The sequence below is a fragment of the Pygocentrus nattereri genome, chromosome 7, assembly GCF_015220715.1.
Source record: "Pygocentrus nattereri isolate fPygNat1 chromosome 7, fPygNat1.pri, whole genome shotgun sequence".
NCBI lineage: Eukaryota > Metazoa > Chordata > Actinopteri > Characiformes > Serrasalmidae > Pygocentrus > Pygocentrus nattereri.
The window spans coordinates 11,510,784-11,534,407 of NC_051217.1; the positions used below are offsets into that span (position 1 = coordinate 11,510,784).

The following is a 23,624-nucleotide window of genomic DNA, read 5'->3' on the forward strand; positions in this document are numbered from 1 at the left end:
CATGAGAAGTTTTACCAGTGCAGTTGTTTTCAGTACAGTTCCATACTCCTCCCATGCAGATGCTGAAAGGGAAATGAACAGCATGAGAGACTGAGACACAGTGACACAGGGGTTTATTTCTTCATGTAAGTGAAAAATTCATGTCAATAAATGTGCTTGTGATTGAGACAAAAATTGCAAATTTTTAGTTAAGTATTCATGTGTAGCATCTTTTGCATTAAGGTTGAGTCTTATTGACACAATGGAAATGTTCACATTCCTAAAAACTGAAATCTCACAAAATGCAGTGTTCAAGGCTATGTCTGAGAATTGTTAAGTATTGTGCGTCAAGACTTTTGTGTGTTTAGTGCTTCAAGGTTCAATCTCCCTAGATCAAATGGGCTTAATTATTAAGAATAGGCTTAAATTAGTTATTAATTAAAGTCTCTTAGCATCCTCACCAGATAGTGCAGCCCTGCTCCAGAACATGACCCAAAGGATAGGTTGTGCCATGATACACACATGGACACTGAGACACTGCTATACAAGTACCATTCTGTAGAATCAGCCCTAAGATGAAAATGGGAGGAGAGATGAAATAAAGAATGCTGTCAATGAGCAGACACTTTACATTTTTAAGACAACTTCAGTTTGCTGGGATTTGATACTAAGGGGGGATAGGACTGTGAAAGAATGCTACAGCACAAGACTCACCATCAGGGCAGTAGCAGCCATCCAGGCAGTGCAGGTTCGTGCCTAGGCACTCTTTTTCAAATGTGCAAGTAGGGGGGCAGCAGCTGATACAGTCTCTATGGACAAAGCTATCCTCACATTCATCCGCTATAACATATGATATACCAAAATTCAATATAAAGTGCATACTAGAGTGCAGAAAGTAATGTTACATCATACAAGTAACTGTTACTAAACTTTGCTTTCCACAGTTACTGGCACTGAAATTAATCTACAGTTATGTGAGACTGGTTAAGCAAGTTAGCCAATCTCTACTCACCACAGGTAGGAAAGCTGTCTCTCCATTCCCGGACTGGGTAGCCAACATGGGAGCAAGCTCTGGCATATTCAACCAGTGTTCGACAAAATGTCTCTGTATCATCTGACCTGATAAAAGGATCATTTATACATGTGAAAACAGTGACATATTAGTGACAGGCATCTTCAATTAATTGAAAATAATAATGTGCAGGCTTTGTTAATGCCTGTCAAATTAAAACTTGCACTGATGACAAAAGAAATGTAAAAGCACCCACAAACACCCTTGGTTATAAATTGTACCTAACATACAGTTAACATGTAGCAAAGTTAACCTACAGCTTATGTAATTACACCATAATCGCCAAAAGCAATTAAATACAGTTCATATGTAAAAGGTAGTCAATACACACTCAGACAAAGCTAAAGGAATATCATATTGCTCAACTCAGAGAGCTTCTGGAATCTAAGCCTCTCCCTGCCATCTCACTCAGCAGTTGAGCCTGAACCTCCTCATAACCCCAGCAGCGATGTCATCACTTTAATCAATCTAATCCAATCTAATTCACCCACCCAAACACACAAACAGACCCACACAAGCGCACACACAGTACTCTCACCCTGGTAGTAATTTCAAAACTTTAATTAGCATAATCCTGTTGTAATTGCATAGTGTGGAATGTTAGCGTCTAAAGCAAAAACAGTAGAGTGAGACAGAGAGAGAGAGAGAGAGAAAGAGAGACAGAATTTGACAGAGTGAGAGAGAGATAGACACAGAGAGTGAGACACTGATACAGACACGCTGAGACAGACAGAGAATCTAACAACTAGCTTTGAGTTATTTAGCGTATGCCAACTTTGACATACAGGTTATTTGTAGTGCCAAACTCACATACACATATGTACTCACTAATGTTACTTACACACATAGGTCTGAAACACAGCTGGCAACAAAAGGATTGGGATCAATGTTCTCATGGCAGGAGACGAAAGGAAAGAAGAGCAAAGCACTACACTTCTCAATGGCATCCTGTGACACAAAACAGTTTTTAAACATGCAACACCTAAATAACTGCAGGTAAACAGACATGTGAATCATCTACAATTTAAAGCTGCTATAAACTGTTGTTACATAAATCTGTTGTGTTACAATAACACTCTAATGCCTATACTGTCCTCAGAACTATTAGGCATAGGCATACATCCATAGTTGACTCAGATGAACATGGTCCAGGGAAGTCGTCGTCTACAGCAGGACAGGGACGTTCATGAGGAAGGTGTACAGCCCAGCTGTTGCCAAACCCAGCAACGTCTTCAGAGTTTATGCCTAAACAGAACAACACAAAGCACAGCAACACTTCTTTACCTCAGAAATATAATGCATCTTTATCAATTACAGCTCAACCCAGCTTTATTTCATCTAAGGTGAAAGAAAGAGAATATGCTTAATTTCACAGCATGTCACATTCCCCGTGAAAATAAATTATGCTGGACAAAAAACAGATTTTACAATTCACCACAAATTCTGCACCTGGAAACAACTACACAAACATGTTGCATTGCTGAAATGTTTGAATTCTCTATTTCATGTACAAAACTGGTCCAGTCACAGTATAAGTGAGCTCGATCTAACCCATCTATGTGCAGAGTTGATATAATTAGCCTGAATTGGTCGCTGAGAGATAAGATAAGTGTGTCTCAGTCTGTTTGTCTCACCGCGACTGCTGCTGAGATCATCTGATCCGTCATCATTGTAGTTTCCACACAGCCCACAAGGCCGGCCTTTGTGGCTCTCTGTCATTTTGAGGTAGACCCCGGAGCTCCCATCCCATGCCAGAGAGAAGCCAAATGTGCTCTTCACCAGGATGTAGTCAGCTAGACGCTCAATAAACACGTTATGCACCGTTTGGGGCAGGGTCAGTCTGAACAAGAAATAACAATAAGATAAATATGAAATCAAAAGTGCAAGCAGACTTCATTTTCTTTACTAAACACCAAAAAACACCAGTGAAAGATCTGTACATTGCATGATGTGAACGAATATGAGCATGTAATTATTCTAAACTAAAATATTTGCTTGCAAAATTTGGTAATCACATCGCCTGCATAAAAAATATTTTTAAATTCTGCTTAGAATTTTTTATACATTGATCCACCTGTCATTCAATCTTTCCTTCCTTCATCCATACACTCTTTAATTTATTTTGAGTTTTCTTTTGTTTGTTAGGATGTCCAGGCTCACCTCTGTTCCCCTTTTAGCACCTGGTAGCCACGAATGTGGATTTCCTCCTCGTTAGGAAAGAACAGACTGAGAGCACGAGGACAGGAATACACTGAGCCACGACATGAACGACTGTTATGGACCTGCCATTTATAAAGACAAAGAAAAGATAAAAAGAAAAAAATTATAAAGAAAAAGAAAGAAGAGAAAGGAGAGAGAGAACAAAAGATCAGAGAATGAGGAGGCAGGATAAGAAGAGATCATGACAGATAAAGAAGCAATCAGACAAAGAAAACATACCATTTGACTGAAATAGTTTATTGCCTTATTGCTAATGCAGTCTGTCAATGAGACCAAGGTATTGCACAGGAAAAAAACATGTGTATGCATAGGTAAAAATGGACAAATGTACACTGCATAACTCAAAACTAGAAAAACCAGCTATCTTGAAGCCTGAATTCTGGCAAAAGTCTATTTGAAATGGACACTAAATATGTTTTGCCTAATCAGCTGCATTTGGATTATATTATATAAATTAATTTCTTCCTTCAAAATATTCTTTTCATTTCTGTTTTACTGATCTATTTGCTACTATGATTCCACCTCCAACACAATTTTATTCAAAATCCAAATAAAATGTATGTGCCAGAAGTGGAATAATGATGGGAAAGTCTACAACAGTAATTAAAAGAAAATCTGTAAATGGTGATAGTCTGAATAAACAGAAAATCTGTAAAGGTGATAGTCTGAATAAACAGGAAATCTGTAAAGGTGATAGTCTGAATAAACAGGAAATCTGTAAAGGTGATAGTCTGAATAAACAGAAAACGTGTAAAGGTGATAGTCTGAATAAACAGAAAATCTGTTTGCCAATCTAGAAAACAGACGTTTTGCAGATCATCACTGTGTGACTTATTGGTCTACATGCCAGCTTTGTGTACAGTGGTGGACACAAAGCATCTATAACTCACCCACACGGTATACTGTGGCTCCGCTGAGTGGCAGTCCTTGGCCAGAATATATGAGCATGTTCCAGGGAAGTAGTAGTACATTCCATCGAATGTCTCAAAATGGTGCTGACCCCATGAGCGACAAATTCCATCCCTGTCCTGCCCCAGGTTGGGGACTGAGATCAACATCAAATAAAAATTGAACAAATACAACAAATTCAAGATTCAACAAGTTTATAATTGATCAGGTTTTGAACGTCAGTAAATAGCTATGAATGTATTAAAATCAAGAATACATGATAAACTTCTTACTAAATTGGGAGATTCAAATTTAAAATTACTTTTTGTAAGTGCGTATGGCATTTACTGTACAAATATCTGTAATTTTGCATAGGGTTTGAAGTGTTTGCACTGTATTAAAGTCAGGGACTTCAGAGTGATAAGGCAAATAAGTTACCTAATGAACTAAAGATAGAATTTGAAATCATTTCCTGTCAGGAAATGCATAGAACAATTGGCGAATGCAAAATTACATAAGCATATAACATTAATAAAAAAAATATTATTATCTGCTACATGAGCACTCATAATTTAATTTAATTTATTTATTATATTATTAAATTTCAGCTCTTAGTGCTGGATGATGAATATAACCTACTTTTGAAAAGAAGCTTATAAAGAGGGTATTTGTGTATATCCACACATAATTTCCTTTTTCTTATTTATTCTTAATGTCAAAGAACAATGATGCATCCCTTCATGGCCATTTCTCATGGTCTTTCCTGGAAGTTGTAATTGCCTTGGACACACATGGCTGCTTTATAGGAGATCTATCTTGGCTAATTAAACAAACATACAGGGGCTCTATGTCAGGATCGGTTTGCTCAAAGCACAATGGTAACCCGACACCAGAAAAAGCATGAAACACACAAAACACACTGGCTGGCCAGAGAAACAGCACATTGTGTACACTTGATGTAAATGTTTAAAAATGAGTTCACTGTTTCATTATCCTGATTTAATTAAGGATTTGAATACTAAATTGAGTATTAAGCTTCGTGTTCAGGTTCCTAGAAGAGTGTTTCTCAACAGTTACACTATTAAGCCATTTTTTCATCCTCTGACTTGCTTGCATATCATTTTGTGTCTACCTGGTGATATTACTCACTGATTTGGCAGCGCTCTCCCAGAGCCTGGAACTGAGCACAGTCACAGTGGCCTCCATCCTGACACCAGCCACCATTAAGACACCCACAATACTCTATGAAAAACAGAAACACACACATTTTTTAAAGTTCAACCAGTCACCATTAAAACACCCAGAATACTGTAAAAAAAAAAAGAAATGCAAGCACTCACGTATTTTGTGAAGTTCAACCATACATTATTAATTTAAATGTAACCCCAAAATATGAGATGAAATACAGCTATACAATATTTACTGAAGTAGGTCTGGAAATAACTGTATCTCCATGTATTACCTGAAGAGGCATCCCGAACTGTGTAATTACGTAGAACACTACGAGGGAGAGCTGAATCAGACAACACTGCACTGAAGGTCTGCAAAGTAAAAGATATGGCAATTGCTCTTGATGAAGCTTTTTAGAGCATTTTTCGTTCCACTTGAAGGTGAATGGACTACACAGTTCCATGTCTGTCCTCTGAGTGTGCAGTTATGGCAGTGAGACTGGGTCAGTGGTTCTCTAAGATGACATGACAGCGTCAGATGTTTTTGAGCTGAGCTCTTAGTGCTGTAGCACTTGTGCTAACTCTACAAAGACAGCTTTGTCATCATGCAGAGTGCCTTAGTGTGTGTGTGGTTGCTCCACTCTCTCCCCAGACATTTTCTCTTAGGTATACTCACCTCCTCACGGAAGAGATCTCGTTTCTGGCGCAGTGCATTAACCCTCCTTTTAGAACCAGTACAAAGAGAGTAGTATTAAAAGCACAGTGATGGTAAGAGTTCAGCTTTAGACCTACTTAAGATGCCACACAGTCACATTAATGAAGGTGCATGGTGATGCTGAAGAAAGATGATTAGTGGCCTTTTAGGAAATTATCAGCATTATCTGCACTAGGACAGGATTTATTGTCAAACTTCAGACTATGGGCTTTTTAACTGGCCATCAATGTTGTTTCTCTCTCTCTCTCTCTCTCATTCTTTCCCCTTCTCTCTCTTCTCTCTCTTTCACTCACTCAATCACTCACATAACACTATGCACAGAACTAAGATCCCATTAGCACTGACATGTTCCTATTGCTCAGTTAAGAATTTCAGTTTCAATTTATTCTGCCACTTCATGTGCTCCTATTATGACATCCAATTTCCCATTTTCTCAAAGTAAATAATCTTCAATTTGGAGGGAAAATACTTCAATAACATTAAAATTCTGATATATATAAAAGGCCTTCTTTTTCTCTGACCTTTTACTGTTTCCACTCACCAAACCTACAAAACAGTCAGCCTTAACACTGCAAAAATCAGTCCTGCATCATCCCTAAAACAAAAAGTAACTTATATATAGAAATTTACTACAGAAATCTGACACTTACCTATGGAAGTTGTTTTCCGGTTTTGACACCTGGCAGAAAATTCCTACAAAACAGAAAGCTCTCACATTATGTTTATGTTGTGTTTCAGATGAGAATAACATGAAGATAGATAGATATATAGATAGATGACTTTTTAAACAAATTATTATGTACAGGTATATCAACTCTGACTTTACAGTTTTACCATTTTTAGCGCATTATGTTGTGTCAGTATCATGTCGAAATGTATGTAGTTTAATTGGTGAGATCAGATGTGCATACGGTAGCCCGAAACCAACCTTAAGTAAAATCTTCTTTTATAAAATCATTAATCATTACTCAAGTAGAAGTGAAAACATATTTTTTTTTAAATCCTTTCCTCAAGTTCCGAGCTCCCTATGCAACACCAGTGTAATTTATCATAACATCCAGAATTAAAATGCACAGGACGTGAAGACATTCTTTCGATTTTTGTATTTTATCAACATAACAGGATCAAATTAAACACAAAAAGACGATTTAGGAACTAAGTGAAATAGGCTAAAATGGAAATTGAGGCAAATAGAACTTAGTAAATGTTAATAGTTACTACATACCACTCGGAAAGACAACACAATTATTGAAATGTCAACTTATATACATTAGCTGTGGGTACAGTTATGGCTATAAATCTTACATGGTAGTGTAACCCATGAATTAACTCTATGAAACCTCCAAACAAGATTTGGAAGTTGTGGGAAGGGTACACCTGCAACATAATAACAAACATAACAAATGTAGCATCACTTAGCATTTCAACACCCACCTTGAAGTACGAACAGTTTGAAGATGAAAAGTGTCCAGAGAAAAAACAGTTTCACTTGCCGCTGTTCGTTCATCTCAGGGCAGAGTCCTTATGGAAATCATTTAAAACTACGAGGGCATTGTGTTGGATTTAGCCTACTAGTAGTGTTGTCAGTTTTCAAAATCGCCTTAAATCACCGAGTTTCTTGAAGACGGTGAATACAAAAGCGGCTTATGCAGACTGAAACGTTTCTGTACAAAGAAAGTTGCCTACCATTCCCATCTTCTCTCAAAAACGCTGGAAAGACTGGGCTACCCTGCGCTGTTTCTTTCCCACCTGTGTTCCGACAGACCCCGCCTCCTGCGCGTGGATTGGCTAGAAGGTCTCAATCACAAGCAGTCCACAGGTAGCATAAACAACTAACATGAACTTCTGGCCAATCCTAGCGCAGAAGGCGAGAGTTGTCGGAATAGAGGTGAGAAAACTGGCATACAGGTGGCAAAATTCTTTTCAAAGGATACGCGGGGAATCTCATTAATATTCATTAAGCTCCGCACAGAGCGCTGTCTTACTGGCTGAGCCAAACGGGGCCCTGCTGAGACAGAGTCGACGCTAATCGCAGCCACAAGCACCACAACATTATTTCACAACTTTTATAATCATATCCAACTAATATACTGTGAGAATGACTCTAAAAAGCTGTTCAATATGTACCAAAGTCTGCAGTCACACTAAATTGTGGGATTGCAGGCTTCAATTATGATGTGATGATTATGATGATTATGATAGACCTACCATTGTGACAGAAGTACTTGGCCTCTCTGTGTTTTTTAGGGCAGTACACACTCAGTTTTCACAGTGGGTTTAACATTAGGCCGTTCTACTTTAACACTTGACGTCTGAAGCGTGTAAGACACGCACGTAACAAGCTGTCTCAAATGCTGATGTAATGCATCTTGCCTTCCAGGTTGGTTAATCAGGCAGGTAGGCAGGTAATCTGTGACAGTCATTAATGACGTTACTTCTCAATATGCTACAAATGTGACCTGCCAGCATCCTGCAAGGCAGATTAGGAAGCCGAATCCACATCTGATGTTAAATGTGATTATTTGATTGTTTTCAATGGCTTTACGTGCAGTCGACTATATTTTAAAGCTGCCTGATAGGCACAGTCGAGAATGGGAAAAAATTAATGATCTACAGTTATCAGGTATATATAAAGATATTGAGCCTAGTCTATTTAAATGAGTATAGCATTAAGCATCTACTTCTTAGGCCAACTGGACATTGTTTACAGCAGGGGTAGCACTACTGATTCAACTAAGAAACAAGCTTTTCATGCGCTGGATCAGTTGTGCTAAAGGGGAATTCCACCATTTTCTGATTGATTCAGTCTTTACGTTTTTAATCTTGTATATAACTGATACATGCTTGTTTTATTGTTTAAGAAACTGTTTTGATGTAACTTGTTGTTATTATTATTTCTTGTAAGTTACTTTCTATAATCTTTTATTGTAGCTGTCAAATAATATTTCTTGACATTATTTAAAAACATGCTACACTGAAAAATGTGTTATATCTTCAGTGACTTTTAATGACTGAATTTTGCAGGAATTATCCTTTAACTTGTAACCCTCAGCCTATACCTATAAACCAGTTAGATAATATTTTAGCAGTTATATTTCACATGTATTTCAGGTTTTACATAATGCAGGAATTCATTTGACTGCAGATATTTACAAAAGCACTAGTAGACTTATTATTAGAAGAAAAACAGCAGGCAAAATAAAGAAATTAATTTGCTAGTGTTAAAGGTAGAACTGCCTAATGTTAATCCCTCTGTGGAAAATTAATCACTATCAAAACCCGAAAAGGCCAAGTAGTTTTATCACAATGTCACATTACCTCAGCAATATTGCTTAAAAGCCTATATTGTCATTTATTTATTTTGACTGCAGAGTTTGGTGCACGTTTAACAGTCTTTTATTATTTTAGCGTCACTGTGTATTAGTTAAATTGCTTATAAAGATAGTAAACTAATGCTGTGGTGCTTGTGACTATGCCCTGCGATGGTCTGGCAACCTGTTCAGAGTGTGTCCTGTCTTCTGTCCAATGACTGCTTGCATAGGCGCTGCCACACTCATTAACTTACGTATCTGTGAATTTTTGCGTTACGGCTTTACGTTTCTTTTTAGTGCGCTAACCAGACGCAGAGGCTCGACGTTTAATTCTAGAGCCGATAGCTAAAAATACACAACGTGATTCAACGTTTTGCTTTATAATTAGAGAAGGCCAAAAAGCGTGTCCGTCATTACAGATGATTCTTGTTAGAGAATAATGGATTGAGATAAACAGTATGGAACCGAATTGAGGTTTTAGGGCAGATAGCATATCTAAATCCTGCATTACCCTTGTGTTGGTCAGCATTAGGTGAACAGAGGGTATGAACATTTTCCCAAGACTAATTTTACACTTCAAAGATGGAAAAATAACCGGGAATTGGATAACGAACCAACTGGGTTAATAAACATCGGCACACTCTGATATTAACGCTAACCTGCATTAGCTTGCTTTGGCTAGCTAGTTAAAGAGAGTGAAGATTCAAAGGCCTAAGTTAAACGAACAAAACTTACCCTCAGTTTTAACTTCAGTGGCCATGGCTGACTAATGTTTCAAAGAAGTAAGGTTAATATTGCTAACTTAGGTTAGGTGGCTATAATTTGACATGTATTGACGTTATTGTATGTATTTTAATATGTCTCGGAACAATAAGCTAACTGCGAGATAGCGTTAATAACTAATGCTAGCTAACCTTGCTAGCGTTAGTTAAAACTACCAACCGTTGCCTCAGGCTCGAGCTGATCTGTGGTTTCAGTTAAATCTTGAATTTGAAAGTTTAATCATGCAGCTGCAGCACTGCTTTTTGTCTAAGAGGCACACATTAGTGAGACATTTGTTACTATAATGGTTATATGTACAAATTTGAAGAGAAAACGAGAACGTAATAAATTATTTATTGCATAAAAATATGTTCTCATGAGGTGAGCGGATGGGGTTAAGGTGCGTTCATAGCAGGGCAAATCAAACGTCTTTAGTGGCAATTTTTGGTGGCCTTATTCCGGATAATCCTGCTATGAGGAACCTCCTGTTCTGCACAGTTTCAACTATTCTCTGTCCTGATCCAACTCAAGAAGGGCTTAATAATTAGCTGATGTGTTAGATCAAGTGTGTTGAGGCAAGGAATACCTGAAACGGTGTAGGGCAGTAGGTGCTCAAAAGCAGGATTAAGACTAGATTATGTGCTAATTCAAACACACATATCTATAATATTGTTACAAATTCTGCTGAGCAAATCAAACTATCAGCCTTATAACAGTAAAATCAGCAGTGTAAAATGAAGACTTAATGAGTTCACTTAACACTTCTTTGTAATATATATGATCCCACTCTACATAGAGTACATAACACACTGCTGTTAGTGTTACACTATGTACACAACATTAACATGAAACTAAACTGTGTTAAAAAGAACACTTGCAATGTACAATGTAACACGTGCTAGTGTTACCCAAAATAAACTTTTTGGGTAATTTAACATGGTATGTTTGTGCTCCAGCACCAACACCAGAAGTACCTCAACATGACTGATTGTCACTCCAAACCCACTGGAGGGAACAACACTTATCATATAATATAAAGTACACTTTTTACACTATTCAAAATAAGATCAAATCTGAACATGTTAATACTATATCTAAAAGATATTTTAAATACTTATTAGATATCTGTGACATTTTGCCTGTTTCTCTGCTCTGTTATAAAAGCTACCATAGAAGGCCTAAATGCCAAAGTGTTTCTAGGGTCATCCAGAATTCTTGGCACCCTTGGCAATATTAACAGAATAAGGTTATTAAAAAAGTTTTTGTTGTTTAGCAGCTTGGTACTACTAACAGTATTATTGATCCATGGAGGACACTCAATTTTGAAGAGAATAGCTGAATTACAGCTTTTAACACATGACTGTATATTAATTGCAGTGCCCTTCATATAATTTATTACCACCTTAGTTAAAGACTGTGTAGTTAAAGAGTATCTAGTATCAGGATCTTATGTATAATAGAAATTATGATCATGATTATTAATGTTGTTGCTTTGTCAGGAAATAGCAAAATGTACGAATCTAACACAATCAAGAATATACAATAGACATTCATGAATTCGGTTTACAATAGGTTGGGTTTGGAGATCATTTTTGCTCTGTGAATATGAAACCAATATAAAATATAATCACTTCTAAGCCTCCTAAAGGTGAAAGTTTTTGCATCTCTCCAAATCACAGTCTTGTGTGTTAAAACAGTGATTAAGGAATAACTTGATTGTTTCTTTGTGTAGTCCACGACAATGCAGGTATCTTCTCTATGTAAATGAAATCTTTTTTAATACATGGAGACATTTTTAAATCTTTTTTATTAAGGATGTATTTTGGATGGATGGATGTCCGTTTTTTTGTCTATTCAATGCGCTCAGATGAAGGTGACCAACAGCGTGCGCACATCAACAGTGACATAAATAAGGCGCGACCGGTCCACTGCTTTACACGTAATAGGGGAAAATGGCGGTGTGTGTTCTGTTGCGCTGTGCTTCTGCAAACTTAACTCATGCTCTTCCCCGACTTTCGCCTTCAAATGCTGTGTCTCCTGCTCGGCTGTTGGCGAGAACGTGTTTTAAAAGGAACCTGACAGTGGCTCCCCGCTTTTGTTCAGGTATCAGCAGTCTCGGTTGTGTTTAGCAGTCTGACCTCCTCAAGAGGCTCAAACTTTTCAACCCCGGCTCGCTTTACATTAAAGGGCAGGCTTTCCCCTCAGCCAGCGCAGGTAAAGTCTCAGACGACGTGGCTTATTGTGGAGCTAATAGTGCGGTAACATTAAATAATACAGCGAGCTGAACGTTGGAGCTCAAGCTGCCTCGTTTCTGCAAATATACTGGCTAGTTCGCTAGTTTAGCTAGTTTTCTGCGCGGCTAGCTGCGGTGTTTGTCTTTGGCATCGAAGCAGTTGGGATGTAGTAAATGTAAATCATCTAATTCACAAAAGATACTAACGCTACATTGTCTGACGCTTACAGATAAATCAGGAGCCAGTCATACTGCAGCGTTAATTGGCTATCTACGTAATAAATAATAATAATAATGCAAAATAGTTATGTATGTTATTATTTGCGTATAGGATTTCTCAGTTAGCCAAGTAACGTCAGCCAAAAGTCAAGCCTGTCCAATAATTAAAGAGCTGAGAAACACTCCTTTGGTCAGTCCCCATCTTTGGGCACAAGTTGGCTGTCTAAGTCAGAAATTCTGCTTTGTTAAATACCCCTGGTCCCTCATAAAATCAGCAGCCACACAATCTGATAAATGTTGTAAATAAACATTTAAATTAAGCAGTTATTTCTTTCATCAGTATTGTAGATCTATTGCAAGCCTAAAGATGCACTGTGTTTGGAGTGAGTGGACAATTGTGCTCATTTTGGTGAAACAAACAAAGCAAAAGCACATTCAGCATCCTTTCCAAATGAAAAGTGTGATACAAGGACAGCACAGTACCTTCACCATTGAGGGTTCATGTAAAAAGAGCAGGACTGGTGTATCACAGCATCCTTCACCTTTGTAATTGTGCACGCAGGCCATTGTTTTATGTCCTATGTTATGTGGTCTGCATGCTGAGAAGGACTTTAGATTACTGGCACAGGCCATGGTCAATGTGCCTAAGGTTAATTCATTAATACTTTTGCACTATTTTTTGCACAAGCCTTTATTGCACTGTAGACAGAAAGTGTAACCCACCTGTGAGCATTACTGCACTAATCTTATGATCTCATAACAGTTATCATCTTTTAATGATAATTTGTCTCCCCCATAACATGTGTTTCACTCTGCAGCATTGAAGTATACAGACAAGCATGAGTGGGTACGAGTGGAGGACGGCATGGGCACTGTTGGCATCAGTAACTTTGCTCAGGTGGGTGGGGTAGTTAATTTGTTGGGTTGATTCATTAAATGGTCTTGTGAACAGTGAGTAGTACAGATGCATTCATGTGTGAACACTTATAATCCTTAATGTAACCTGTCATTTACTGTGCACTTAGAAGCAGCTACTGAGTATCATGTATTCTAGTACTGTGTTGATCCTTGTCTCATGCCTGCTAGGAGGCCTTAGGCGATGTGGTCTACTGTGGTTTGCCTGAAGTTGGCACAAAGCTCTCTCAGTCAGGTAAAATTCACTAGTTAATGTTTTCTTAATTGACATTTCTTTTAATTTTACTGCTGTGTTATTTTGCGCACAACCAAGTCAGTGATCTGAGTGGATCAGACACAGCAGCAAATTCTTTTCAAAATATTGCTCTTAATGATTTGTATTCACAGATATGATTAATTATGCAGCTTTTACAAGGCATGTGCAGTTAAGAATATGTATGTGTTTGTGTTTAGATGAGTTTGGTGCTCTGGAGAGTGTGAAGGCTGCTAGTGAACTATATTCCCCATTAACTGGCGAGGTGACAGAGGTCAACCATGCCCTTTCGGAGAATCCCGGACTGGTCAACAAGTCTTGCTACAAAGACGGTGAGATCAATGATGCTTTATTCCTGTTTTTTTCTTAATAAAAATGAACTTGGGGTTGAGCATTAAACCTTTCAACATATAGAATATTGAGAAGTGAAATGGCCCCAAAACAGCTCAAGGTTCAGAATAACTCTGTTGTGACAAGTCTTTTGATGTGAATAAGTTTCTAACTTTATTACAGTGTTATCTAATGATTTATAATTTTTGTACAAGGGGGATGTGATTAGCATTAGCAGTCCTACATGTTTGTATTCCTTTAATGTCACTAAATAACATGTTGTTCTTACAGGCTGGCTAATAAAAATGACTATATCTGTACCAGAAGAACTGGATGCCCTAATGGATGAAGCTGCTTACGAGAGATACATCAGATCTATAGAGGACTAGTGGCTGTTTAGAACAGCGTGTGCAGGAGTTTTACATGTGCATGAGTTCTCCTTTGGGTGAACAGGAAAAAGACAATATGGTCAATTGTGGACTGGCCATTTCATCACTACTGATTCCTCTGATTAGAGCTACTTTCTGCTTTTGTTTAGATAGTGTAGATCTAACACAACAACTGTCAGCCCCTACATAGTCTCACACAGAGCATGGAGGGGACTACTGGAAAAAACTGGTGCAAGTGCAGCACACTTTTTTTGACCAATTAATGTTTTATTTTAGATATATTAGTGACTTTAATGGAGACACAACTGTTTAAGGCAAACATAACTGTTTATCCAATGTAGAAGGAATCAGTACAGTATTCCATTGTGCGGTCATGCTTATCAGTGGCATGTTGTAAGAGTTAAGTCTTGTGAAATGAATGGGGGTACATGACAAACTAGAGTTTGCCATGCAGCTGACCACTTTTTTGATTATTATTTTGTCTGAAAGACGGATCCAGTTGAGGAAGACCTACGTCCGCCATGTGTCTGTGTTGGTGACCAAAGGTTGAGCTGACCCTTGTTCATTCAGGTTTGAAGTCAGCAGCTGATAGGTGGAGATTATTAACACTTAATAAAAAGATTACCTAATTTCTCAAACTTGTTTTGTGTTTTTCTTCTGTTATATGAGTGACATAATTTCACTATCCTTGTAATGGACGAGGTTCTTTGATTTGTCTGGGGAAAAAAATTGTTGACCTAGCTTGCTTGTCCTTCCTTAGAGTAAGAAGGCTGATTTAAGTTCACAATCATTGGCAGATGTACACAATCAACATACATAAAACCTAAGAGCCGACCTGTCCAGGGTGTATCCTGCCTTCTGCCTGAAGATTGCTGGGATAGGCTCCAGCATCCCCCTGTGACCCTGATGGAGAGGCGGCTTAGTAAATGAATGAATGAATGAATGAAAACCTAAGAGCTTTTCATAAATGCCATATTGTCAGTCATTTTCCTACTGTAACACCAACTAAACCTGTCCGTTTATTGATTAGTTCTATCGGGTGTTCCAGCAGGGTAATCATCCTGATATTGGTTAATAGGACTGGGCACAGTGTAAAAGAAGTGTAAACACTGATCAGCTGTCATGCAACTAATAATGCATCTGTTGTAAACATGCCTGTTTGCGTCCTCTGATGATGCATTTTATTTGAACATCTTTGACTTTGGGGTGGATTTTTTGGGTTTAGGTTGTTTAATTTTTCTTTGTCCTTTGCCAGCTCGCTAATGCAGAAGGAGGCCAAATAGTTAATATAATAGCCAAATATATCAGTATTTCTAGGCCTCAAAATCCAGTACGAAGATTTCTTTGTAGTTGTAGGGGATTCCCAGTGGCTGTGTGACTTGTTTGCATCATGCAGTCTGAGTATTGTAGTGAGAGAACGTTAATGGATGCAAATACAAAATCATGAATTCTGTCAAATCGACCATAGAATATTACATAACATGACAAATTACATATGCTAGTTTTAAGCTTTTCTTCATAAGTCCTAAGGGTGACTGAGGTAATTTTTCCCAGGTACTTTAGTCTTTATCTATCAAGTGGAAACTCAAGTTGAACTACTGTTAGCAACACACCTATTAGCATGTTCCTTCACAAGAGTGCCTGAGGTAGAGAGACAGACTTGACCCAGGTTCTCTCTTAATCTTCTTTGTACAGCACCACTCACAGGGCCTGACGTTGCGATGCTGTCCTTTGCCTTTATTGATAGAAGGGCACTGGAGCCCTTTGAGGCTGCAGCGGTCCTTCTCCAACCTCTCTCTCCTCTGAGCATTCTCATACTTTACGCTGGCTGTGAAGTCACACTCATTCAGAAAGGCAATTTTCTCATCTCGATGGCGGTTGACATAGCCTTTTAGAACTTACTGTATGGGTTGTCATTAGTGTCTGTATCTTTAGGTTTGTGTTCACTCCATTCATGTAATGACTGGGAGCAGGAACTCCTTTTCTCCATGCCTTATTATGTCATTCCCACTGCCCATGGCATCCTGCGCAAGCTTGGCAGGCAGAGGCACTAGGTCACAGTCTGTTTGCTGGCATACATACTCACTGAAACGCTTCCGCACCAGTGTAACATCTTGCAGTGACTGGGCACGCCACTCCTCCAGATCGAACACAATATGCTCAGGGTAGTTTTGGCCAAGAACTACACCTTCATGCATGGCATAAGATGAGAGGTGGAGAGAAACACTTATTTAGCCCAGTGACCACAGTTGAAGAGCAAACACATTATTTTAACTTGTGTCCACATCCTTGGAGAGCTGATATTATCACAAGCAAAGTACTGACTCACCTGCCCTACGCAGTACTGAGCTTGGGCACTTCCAGGGCTTATGGATAAAGTCATCAGGCAATGCCTTTAGCTCAGGGCACCACTGACTAACATAATTTCCGTAGGGGTCACAGGTCAGCGCTGCATCAACAGAGTGCATGACGAAGTTCCAGTGGTCCAGACCACATATGCCTCCATTCTGCCACATCATAATGTCTATAGCAACATCGACATCCACTAGAGCGTCCTACAGGGAAATGAAGCAGAAAAGGAAAACACATAAGACATGATCCAAACCTCTGGAGAGAATTTAAGGGGAATCCTACCAATTATTCTGAGCTTCTGCATAATTAAACTGTTAAGGTAGAAACAGACTTTGAGAGTGGTTTGATGTGAAATTCTCCAGTGCAGAGCAGCTTGCAGAGTCAGAACTGTTCATGGTGATGTGGACAAATCACCAAACAAGTTTAATGCCTCCAAAAATTCCCTCACAGAAAGCTATTGTGAAAAATGTATTAGCTGCCTCATGCCTAATACACTCTCTTGCAAATACACTTGCTTCTCAAAAATATATTAAAAAAAATCTATTAATGTTAATGATGAGGTATTTTAAGGGAAATAATACCCAAAGATGTGTATTATTACTTACATGTATTTAGCATTATTTTACGATTTAAAATTACATATAAAGGAGGACATATGTAAGTTCACTGGTTGTTCTGAATAGTAAATAAAATCAAGCAAGCAAGCAAGCAAAGTTTATTTATATAACACTTTTTACAACAGGTATTGTCACAAAGCAGCTTTATAGAACGACCAGTTATTACAGAAAGAAAGAAAAGAAAAATCCGGGTCCAAGCCCCCATGAGCAAGCCAGTGGCAACAGTGGCAAGGAAAAACTCCCTAAAACTTCCTCCCCTTGAGAGGAACCAAGACTCAGAAGGGGAACCCATCCTCCTCTGGTCGACACTGGATAGCAAACATTGTTACTATGAAGTGTTATACAACAAAGTGGGGAAAAAAGAAAGCAGTGGCTAATTTGATTAGTTTATGATTATGCAGCAGCAGCAACAGCGGTGGTCAAGCCGATAGCTGGTGAGCAGTGGCACCAGGGCAGAAGGGCCAACAGCATCAGATGCACAGGGTGGGTAGTTTGGCAAACTTGGCAAAGAAAAGAAGAAAATACAGAGTCAGTTCTGTAAAGAGTGGCTGACCACAGATTACAGTATAACAGAGCAGCAGAGACTCCTGCAGGTCTAGATCTCACAGGGAAGACTAATTACCAAAGGCTTAACTATACAAGTAAGTTTTTAGCCTAGACTTAAAGACTGAGGCTGTGTCTGAGTCCCGAACATTAACAGGAAGATTATTCCAGAGCTGGGGGGCTTTGTATGAGAAGGCTCTCCCCCCGATGTAACTATTAATTCTAGGTACGAGTAGTGAGCCAGCACCTTGTGATCTAAGTAGGCGTGATGGTTCATAGTAGGAAAGAAGTTCACTCAGGTACTGAGGGGCGAGTCCGTTTAGAGCTTTATAGGTCAATAATAGAATTTTATAATCAATGTGAAGTTTAACTGGTAACCAGTGTAGGGTTGATAAAACTGGGCTAATATGGTAGAATTTTCTGGTTCTTGTGAGGACTCTGGCTGCAGCATTCTGGACTAGCTGAAACTTGTTGAGGCTTTTGCTGGGACAGCCAGACAGCAGGGCATTACAGTAATCTAGCCTTGAAGTAATAAAAGCATAAACTATTTTTTCTGCATCCTGTAGAGATAATGCATTTCTTAATTTAGCAGTATTGCAGAGATGCAGGAAGGCTGTTCTAGTGGTATTAGTTATACGTTCATTGAAATACAGATCAAGGTCTATCATGACACCAAGGTTTTTAACAGATGAGCTTGATGCAACTGAGAAATTGTTAAGTTTACAAGGTAAGTTAGACAGTTTGTTTCTAGCTGCTTTTAGACCAAGAAGCAAGACCTCTGTTTTATCTGAGTTAAGTAAGAGAAGGTTACTCAACATGCAGTCTTTTATGTCTTTTACACAGCCCTCAATCTTTCCAAGTTTGATTTTATCATCCGATTCGCTTGATATGTATAACTGAGTGTCATCGGCATAGCAGTGATAATTTATACTGTGTTTACTGATAAAATGTCTATATTTGTATTGTAGAAATCTTGACCCTGGTTCCACCATTTTAAAAAATATTTGAGGTGGTATGTTTGTCTGTAATTCACTCTTTTGCATTAAAACACTCTGAATTTGCATACATTTCAACAAATGATTTATGCAGAAATTTTGAAAATTTAGTCAAATTCCCCTTTAATTTCCTTTAACTGATTTGCAGCAGAACACTACAGCACTTCATGTGAGGTAAGACATGGATGCATATCCCTAATTACCACCTAGAATGACTACTGATGGTAGTGTTCTTTTTTTATTTGAGGGTTGTCCCATTTCAAAGGAGAAGATTTCAAACACTAGCCCTTGTAACTCAGTTCCAGGGGCAGAGTGACTCCAAAAAAAGTGGTAGCAGCAAAAATAAGAAATGGGATTGGACCATAATGTTAACTTTGTGACTGATGTCAATACAGTGAATAAGTTTGTATTTAAATCATGAAACTGACTATGATAACCAGTTAAGCACTGATACCTATCCAATCATAATCTATTCTGTATAACTTGTTGGGCTAATTAAACACTACAGTCAATGCCTGAGAAAGGACATCATCATAAAATGTGAATATCTACATCATGTCTCTTAATTTTGCATCGTCTTTTTCTCTGTTCTTCACCTGAAACCAATGGTATCCCTCCTGCCAGGTGACATGGAGGTAGGCAATAAGGAAGGATGCCACCACATGCCTCATGTAGTTGTTCATCCAGCCTGTCAGCCACAATTGCCTCATTGCTGCATCCACTGTAGCCTGGTAGCCCATGCTGCCATGCCTTCAGATGGACACGGTCTGAACTCCAGCGTAGAGCCTAAGAATGCAGAGCACAGAGAATGTGACAAAAATAAACCTGCATTATACTTTATAACATTTACCAAAAAACTATCATTATGCTTTATCACAATTCCCAAAAAACAATCATAGCACAGATACAGAAAAAAAAAACCAAAACAAAAAAAACCACATGCATAGGTAGTACTAATTGCATGAATGCACACCTAAGGAACTGGGAACATTCAACACAAAGTGAGGATTTATTCATACAATATTTATTTATTTTAAACATGTACACAAGCCGATTAGAGGTTTGCCTTGTATGGTGGCCTGAGGGACTCCCAGGGCAGGTGTGGGAACAGGCTGAGCTGCCAATATGCCAGATCTCTCCATGCCAGCTTCCGCTGGAACTTGCGAGGCCGGCAACGAGCCCATTGAGTGTCCCACAACAGTGAGCGTGCACTCAGCTGCTCAAAGTGTAGATATGGAGAGAGCTGGTGTTTGAAGCATCTGCTCGGGTTGACTTTAACTCATACCGGTTAACACCTGAAATTCATGACGATTAAAATTCATCAAGTTCCTAAGAAGAAGTAAAGTCCAATTCTTGTGCAGCCCTATAGATTTGTCTAAAATAATAGCTTAAGGGGAAAGATGTCTCTCACCATCTTTCAAGAAGGTCTCCAGTCGAGCACAAGCTCCCTGGTCACTGAAATCCCAGGCTTGATGAATATTCACTGCCCAGTCAATTTGTCAAGTGCATTACACAACAAGACCTTTATTAAAACACTCCTCAGTAAAACTCTTAAAGGCCACAAATCTAATTCACACAGTTCCCTCCCCCATCCTTACAAACATAGTTAACTACCCAAGACAAGTGTGCTTCATTAGTTTTGCACTATAGCCACAAGGCTAATTATAGCTAACAAAGAATGTAAGCTCAGTTTAGCTCTGTCCAAACCGCAGGCCTAAATGATCACACACTTGCCTCCATCCGACTTGTTGAAAGACCCAATTCTCAGACAATTATTTTTCTCTTGCTTTTGTAAAAAAAAGCTCACTTCTGTGCCATCTTTTCTGTGTGGCATGCGAGCCAGTCCCAGCTGCATGAGGGGGCATCCCTGAGGCCAGAATGCAAGGAGCATCCAATGGTGTGCCGATTCCAGTGCCAGAGTTTTGCTGGCAGCAGCTCATAAAGTGAGACACAGAACCAATTCCAATTCCAAAACCAATTCCTGCAAAAGAATGAACAATTTTCTACATCATTTGAAACACCAGCTGCCCTTTACATTACATATACATTTCATGATGAATGGAACACACATGTTGACACATTTCAAGGTCCATTTATGATATTTATGTGATTTTATGTACCAAAAACTGCCATAATTTTTTTCCATAAACAAACCTCTCTTTATTGCGTAGAACTAAACAGACCAGTTTGTTATTTTATTATTCTGTTCTAACTACAATCAAGGCTAAAACTCCTTATAACTTCAGCGTGAATGGGTGGAGCTAAACTGTTCAAGGCTGAACAGCTGAATATATGTTCAAGTGCTGGTTGTAATTAAATAATGAATGAGATGTTTCTATAGCTTAGGTTCAATATACAGAATATAGCAACCTGGAATAGTGTGTTTCAGAACTTTAACAATGTTTACATATTACATCAAGCTATTTTATTTAAAAAAGGAAAGGAAAATGTAGATTTCCATGACATGGGCCATTTAACCTCTGCTATGAAGTTACTATATTAAACTAACTAGTTGTTAGTTACTATACTACGCTACTATGTAGAGAGGTTTTCTTACATAAAACCATTCTTGAGACCCATCTCGCAGGCCAACACCCTTTGTGCTGAAAGTGTAGGGGTCTCTGAGGCAATAGGAGTGATAGATGTGACATTTGATCTGTGCACCTAACTCAAGACAGCCAATCAGAGCCGGGTTGTCCCACATGCGGAGGTCTCGTCGGAACCACAGCAGAACAAGCTGCAGGGCCAATGGACTCTACATGAGTTGCTGCTTTTTGCCGATGCCTCCGTGACTTCTTTGGCTTCATTGAGTGGCTCATGTTATCAGGATTTTTAGATTCATCATCTGCAGGACATGATGAAGAGTAAGAATTACTGTCCTTTTTAATGATGGTAGTGGTTCTCTGGGGCCTGGTGTCTTTCAGAGGGCATTCGTTCTTAAGGGATTTCTCTGGATCTCCAGCCTGACTGTCCTCCAATGCCTCTTTGGCCAACTGGTCAGAGCTGCTGCTTTGAAGAGGATCATCTCTGTGAGTGGTGTCATAAAGGGAAAGAACTATAGCCACTTCTAATGCTTCATCTTCCTTATGAAACAGAGCAAAAGATGTGTTATCAGTATTTAAATAACTAGTGTTCCTTATCATAACATTACTTCTTTCTTGTGATCGGTATAAAAAGCCTCCTTTCCAAACATTTATTAAAGGTATATTCTGCCTAAAACTAGCATTTCATATTCATTTTGTAGCATTTTGTATTGTATTCTGTAATGCAACACTGGATCACTCAGACTCATCAGCTTGACAGAATTCATGCTTTTTGTATTTCCCTTTTGTGTTTTGTCCATCAGTGCTCTATCTCATTACAGTACCCAGCATGCATTACACAAATACACCCTAACCCCCCAACACACACACACACACACACACACACACACACACACATACAGACATACAAGCTAATGACACAGAGGTGAAATTGCTTGTGGGAAAAAATTCCAACCGCCCACCCCCAAAAAGGTAAGCACAAACTGTTGCTACCACCTTCAAGCTACATCATCAGAGGTTTCTCTAGTTTTAAACCTGACAATCTCACTCAGTCCATTATATGACTCTGCTGTAGGTGGCAAGTAAGAGAGTCTACAACAAATGTAGTGATGTTTATATTTTTTTATTTTATCCAGAGAGTCGCTTTAAGCCTAGCCTTGGACTTAATTGCAATGCCAGTTGTAATTCACAATTAAAAATCTATTTTAGTCTAGATAGATGTAATCTAGGTATGGGAAAGAACCAAAATGGAATACAAATGACTGTGTGTGTTATTCAAAAGTAGACGATTACACTTTTATCTAAAATCCTCTTTAGTGGTACTAGGTTTAATCTGCTCAAAGTAAACTCATCTTAATTATGACAGCTGGAATGGACATGGTACACACACAAGTTTGGTCAAACTTACCTAGGAGAAGTAGTTGAAGAAAATGGTAGTGATCTGACTATACAGCTGAATGTGTCCTGAAGCAAGAAACTTAATCAGGTCCAGAAACAGTGCTCGAGTGTCTCTCTCGCCCAGTGCAGAAAGGCGGAGACAGAAAAAACCCTTGGGGTCTTCTAGACCCAACATCACATCTCTGAGCTTTGCTCTGACCTGAGAGGCTTTAGCTAGTGACATTTCTCAGAGCGAAGGAGCAAAACATTCAAGCCCAAAAAAGATTTATCATTAACAGATTACACTTTAACAATGCTAAAAAGAGTCGATATCTGCCTACAAGTTAGCACACTGAACTGATATTACCTAACGAGACGTGAGGAATCGAGCTGAATCGAGAGTTGCGTTACAAGCTCCAACCGGCGTGTTTCGTAAGCAATGCTCACTTGAAATGGATTCTGGGCGCGATTCAGCACATTCAGTTTAAAAAACAGTACAAAACATCCACAGTTTACATTTCGCCACAGCCCTGTGTGCCGTAATACACTGGGCTAAATTTTTAATGAAATATTTGGTGGAATTCATTACACTATTTGGTGGCCTGTGCTTAACGAAAACTCTGACCAATCACATTCAGGAACGTCGCAGGAAGCTCCTCCTCCTCCTCCTCAGCAAAGCAGGTGCTCACTAAACACAGTAGAATCAGCATCAATATAGAAAAATTATTATGGAAATGCGTAT

General features: G+C 38.8%; 3 protein-coding genes across 3 annotated transcripts in view; 1 reads left to right on the forward strand and 2 right to left on the reverse strand.

Annotated features, from left to right (window-relative positions):
- Positions 1-10,114, reverse strand: part of otogl (otogelin-like) — a 43,678-nt gene extending 33,564 nt beyond the window's left edge. The window contains exons 1-14 of the mRNA XM_037540194.1: positions 10,090-10,114; positions 6,694-6,736; positions 6,005-6,050; positions 5,622-5,700; positions 5,309-5,401; positions 4,162-4,316; positions 3,212-3,333; positions 2,686-2,891; positions 2,172-2,296; positions 1,893-1,999; positions 992-1,098; positions 694-819; positions 441-549; positions 16-62 (exon numbers count right to left, since the gene is read on the reverse strand). Of these exons, the coding sequence (XP_037396091.1) occupies positions 16-62; positions 441-549; positions 694-819; positions 992-1,098; positions 1,893-1,999; positions 2,172-2,296; positions 2,686-2,891; positions 3,212-3,333; positions 4,162-4,316; positions 5,309-5,401; positions 5,622-5,700; positions 6,005-6,050; positions 6,694-6,736; positions 10,090-10,114 (1,390 nt within the window). The remainder of the gene's footprint in view (positions 1-15; positions 63-440; positions 550-693; positions 820-991; positions 1,099-1,892; positions 2,000-2,171; positions 2,297-2,685; positions 2,892-3,211; positions 3,334-4,161; positions 4,317-5,308; positions 5,402-5,621; positions 5,701-6,004; positions 6,051-6,693; positions 6,737-10,089) is intronic.
- A 1,932-nt stretch (positions 10,115-12,046) lies between these two features.
- On the forward strand, positions 12,047-15,093 carry gcsha (glycine cleavage system protein H (aminomethyl carrier), a). The gene is made up of 5 exons (XM_017690495.2): positions 12,047-12,219; positions 13,387-13,466; positions 13,655-13,718; positions 13,937-14,068; positions 14,358-15,093. The coding sequence occupies exons 1-5, from the start codon at positions 12,069-12,071 to the stop codon at positions 14,453-14,455; spliced, it is 525 nt and encodes a 174-aa protein (XP_017545984.1). The 5' UTR covers positions 12,047-12,068; the 3' UTR covers positions 14,456-15,093.
- Positions 15,094-16,071: 978 nt separating this feature from the next.
- Positions 16,072-21,781, reverse strand: si:ch1073-390k14.1 (cryptochrome-1). The gene is given in 11 exon segments (XM_017693272.2): positions 16,072-16,643; positions 16,785-17,010; positions 19,559-19,685; positions 19,687-19,748; positions 20,029-20,204; positions 20,207-20,257; positions 20,374-20,462; positions 20,774-20,845; positions 20,847-20,927; positions 21,545-21,699; positions 21,731-21,781. Coding segments are annotated over 11 exon segments (1,662 nt in total).
- Positions 21,782-23,624: the final 1,843 nt, after the last annotated feature.

What these genes read in the sequence shown, in the direction of transcription:
- gcsha (XM_017690495.2), top strand. Translation starts at nt 12,069, where the DNA reads ATGGCGGTGTGTGTTCTGTTGCGCTGTGCTTCTGCAAACTTAACTCAT. An exon ending in GGCTCCCCGCTTTTGTTCAG is followed by an intron (nt 12,220 to 13,386) that starts GTATCAGCAGTC and finishes TTCACTCTGCAG; the next exon opens with CATTGAAGTATACAGACAAG. An exon ending in CACAAAGCTCTCTCAGTCAG is followed by an intron (nt 13,719 to 13,936) that starts GTAAAATTCACT and finishes GTTTGTGTTTAG; the next exon opens with ATGAGTTTGGTGCTCTGGAG.